This window comes from Buceros rhinoceros, unplaced genomic scaffold (genome assembly GCF_000710305.1).
Source record: "Buceros rhinoceros silvestris isolate BGI_N320 unplaced genomic scaffold, ASM71030v1 scaffold6933, whole genome shotgun sequence".
NCBI classification, from domain to species: Eukaryota; Metazoa; Chordata; class Aves; order Bucerotiformes; family Bucerotidae; genus Buceros; species Buceros rhinoceros.
In genome coordinates, this window is record NW_010401729.1 from 9,556 (window position 1) to 13,406 (window position 3,851).

The 3,851-nt window shown below is 48.3% G+C and overlaps 1 protein-coding gene across 1 annotated transcript in view; it reads right to left on the bottom strand.

Annotated features, from left to right (window-relative positions):
- RTEL1 (regulator of telomere elongation helicase 1) overlaps positions 1–3,851 on the bottom strand; it is a 41,285-nt gene that overhangs the window by 2,995 nt on the left and 34,439 nt on the right. Inside the window, exons 33-34 of the mRNA XM_010132366.1 lie at positions 3,299–3,484; positions 2,719–2,822 (exon numbers count right to left, since the gene is read on the bottom strand). Coding sequence (XP_010130668.1) covers positions 2,719–2,822; positions 3,299–3,484 — 290 coding nt within the window. The remainder of the gene's footprint in view (positions 1–2,718; positions 2,823–3,298; positions 3,485–3,851) is intronic.

Sequence of the window (3,851 nt, forward strand, 5' to 3'; positions counted from 1 at the left end):
GTTGTAGGAGCGCCTGCCACGGGACGGGGATGCCAAGTTCACTTGTGTTCAAAGGGAATTGGGCGACGTGATGGAAACGCATCAGAGGTTTCTAAATACACAGAAGCAACCTCTGGCTCAGGGCGTTTGTGTTCAAATAAGCTTTGGGGCTGAGAAGTCACCTGCGAGAACCACCACTCATGCTCGCCGTGGTCGTGGCCAGCCTCTTTTGGCCACTGTCAGACAGAATGCTGGCTTGGACGGACTTCACAGTGACTCAGTGTCTGTCAACTTCTGATTATCTGCTCCAAAGTAGGTCTGTCTTCCTGCTCTTCACAAACTACAGGCCTGTGGTGTGCTCTCACGAAGCAGAGCTCTGATTCACGTTGCTGAGAAAAAACAGAGTTTCCTTGCCCTGCCCTCACCTGGTACAACGTGGGATGACGTTTCACTGTGACTAGCAAGATTATGCCGTGGCAAATGTGGAAGACATGAATAACCAACATCCCACGGGGATGATTCACTTCCCCACCTGTGGTTTTGTATCAGGTAGCTGAGTGGAAAAGAAAGAACAGTTCCAGGTGGAAGGGACCTGCAGTGACCGTCTAGTCCAGCTGCCTGACCACTTCGGGGCTGACCAAGAGTTCAAGTGCATTATTAAGGGCATTGGGGCATTGAGCACCTCTCTAGGAAGCCCGTCCCAAGGTTTTTTACCCCACCTCTGTAAAGAAACGTTCACTAATACCTAGTCTGAACTTTCCCCGACACAGCTTTGACCCATTCCCACGCATCCTGCTGCCGGATCCCAGCAAAAAAAGGTCAGCACCTCCCTCTCCATGTCCCCTCCTCAGGGAGCTGCAGAGAGCCTCGGGGTCGCCCCTCAGCCCCCTTCCTCCCAGTGAGACAACCCCGAGCCCTCGGCCGCTCCTCAGAGGACAGGTGTTCCAGCCCTTCACCAGCTTGGCTGCTCTCCTCCGGACCATGCAAGAACCTGCATCTGGAACTCTGTCTAATCCAGCAGACCAGGCTATTTTAATCCCCAGCCCAAGAGATGTGTAACCAGAGAAAGGAGTGACAAGAAAACATTCAGGCTGAGTAAGTCCTGTGATTTGTCTACAAGCTATGAAAACACACATTACCTTGGGGATTACCAGACCTCAGAATGACCGAGTTCAGACAAAAAAACCCCACAGAACAGGGTAATATAATTGCTCAATATAAAACAGCTCTAATTTTGCGGATTCGTAAACTGATGAAACAACAATTACAAGTCACATCTTACTGGTAAAAGGAGAAAGCTTTTCCCCCTTTGTAAGATAAAATTTATGGGCTGAGACAACACGATCTCCCCAGGGGATAACAAACACGCTTGCCTAACCAAAAGACCTCTCCAGGGAGCTCTTTCTGCTCCTTAATCAACTCAAGACTCAAGCAGCAGAGTTATTTCTTAGAAACACACACACTAGTAAAATCCTGGTCAGGATTTCCCAGAGCCTTTCTGAAGCAGCACGTGCTGCCTGCAGAGGTTGTCCACGCTGTGTTCTGGCCCAATCTGCAGCAAACACGAGCTGCCTTCCTCTGTTCTTTCTTACACACGTTCTTTATAACTCAGCACTTTTGGATTTTAACATTTTTAAAGACAAATGGCACAGCAGACAGGATGAAATGAGCTGAACAGCTCTGCTGATCTCCCTTCTAGAAGACACATGGCCGAGAACGTCCATCTGGACATTGTTCCGTATTCCTCTTGGACCAAGCCTCTCCTGGTAGTTATATGTTATTGGGATACTGCTTATCTTCTACACTGAGCTGACGTAATTCAGTACGTTCTTCCAGAGAAAAAGACTGGAATTCATCATTATTTTGTATTTAAGGATTCCCAGGCTGAAGGAATTCCTTCTCCTTCAGTACTGGTTTTGTATGCTCCTGAGCTCCGATGATGAGCAGCCTTCTTCAGCCCCTATGAACATTCAGGAACCACCCAGCTCTTGTATTAGCTCTCCGTACCAGGGCCACAGAGCAGTAATACCTGGCTGCCGACTCAAAGAGAGGGCAAGACGCTGCCAAACACCGGGGGGGTCAGTTAGAGCCTCTTACCTAAAGAATTTCAACCACCAGTTTACTCAGCTGGGAAAACCAAAGGACAGGATAACACAGGAGATACCTGAGTGTGGATTTAGAATCACAGAATCATTTAGGTTGGAAGAGACCCTTAAAATCATAATTTCCCCAGCACTGCCAGGTCCCCACTGCCCCCTGTCCCTCAGCAGCACCTTCACACAGCTGAGAAACCCCTCCAGGGATGGGGACTCCACCACTGCCCTGGGCAGTCTGGGCCTGACCGGCCTCACCTCAGGATAGTGCTTTACAGTAGGTTTTTAGAGGGAGAAAACTATGAAACTAAGCAAGAAAAAGAAATATTAAAATAAAGGTTCAGATGAAAAGAAACAATTTTTTTCCAGGTTGACTCCACAGCTCACTGCCAGTGTAGCTCTAAAGACGTGGAGGCAGCTCAAGAGATGCAGAGGTGTAAAAACCACAGTGTAAGGCAGAGGTCTGTGTCCCACCCCAGGGCGGGACGTGGGAAATAATGAAACAAGTAGACCCCGCATTGGGATTCGGGCGTTCTCTCTGAAAACAAGAGCAGTTCTGTTTCCAGGGCTGACCACACGGTTCTCCTGAGAAGCACAAAATTCACCTGCAGTTTCAGGAAGAACCGAAAGCAATAAAGCAGATAACCTTTAAGAACTGCTCCCAGCAGGTTTTGCAGCAAGTGAAGTCACATAACGGACATTTAAAGGGCACGTCATCCTCAGACTGGCAGTTAGAGCACTGGAATCTTCCTAGAACAGAGGGGGAGTGGGGGAGAGAGAAAGAGAAAGAGAGGGAGGAAATGACTAAATCCCGGTAACCACCTGTAAAATGCCCATGCATTCCAGCACGGTCCAGAAAACAATGACCGTGAGCTTTACAAACTACCTTAACAGAGCAACACCTGCCCCTGTGACATGACTCGGTGCTTTAGATCCCCTTCAGAAACCCAGGTTATATCCTCGTTTTACAAGGAAGTTGTTGATAAAACCCCCTGAGTTCTCTGGAAATGATTACCCCATTGTGATAGAGACAATGAATTAGTGAGAGAACACGTGCAGGTGGCAGAAAGTACAAATTCTACTTAGCAAACAGCACTAATTACTGAGCAATCACAGGCAGGAGCCAGCCGTCATTTAATAGATGATCAATATAATTCACATTTCTATAACTTATCTTTGTTCCTGAGTTATTAGGGACCCACACCTGAACCCTCACCTATACCTACCGCACTCGGGCTCCATCTCCAGAGGGAAGATGGGCACCACCCCGGGGTCTGTGGGGGCTCGCACGTTCCTGGTCTCCTTCGGTACTTTGGGCTTCGGCAATTCCAGTTTGCTTTTCTGGGAAAAGCAGAAGGAGGAAATCTTCGTCTGCGCTTTCTCCAGCGCTCCACCCTTAGAAGTGGCTGCATCTGGAGATAAAAAGAAATATAAACCCCCAGCCTATAAATGAGTGTAATGCGGAACACAGTCACAGGCTGCCAAACACCATCAGCAGTAAGTTCAGGCAGTTCTCATGGTATGACAAGAAAACCACAACTGGAATAACTGGGGTTTTATGCCGTACTGCTTAACCGAAGTGTGGGACCCTAACACACACGTTACTACTGAAAGGGACCTTCTGTACTGAGATAGCTCCGTGGAAATTCTTCCCAGACAGAGTGGATCCAACCCACTCCTGCTGCCACCCCATTTAGATGCAAAAATGCTGCCTTCACCCATAACGCGCTGCACAGGTTAAAGAAGAGGGCACATAACTAATGTCTTCCCTGTTTCCCT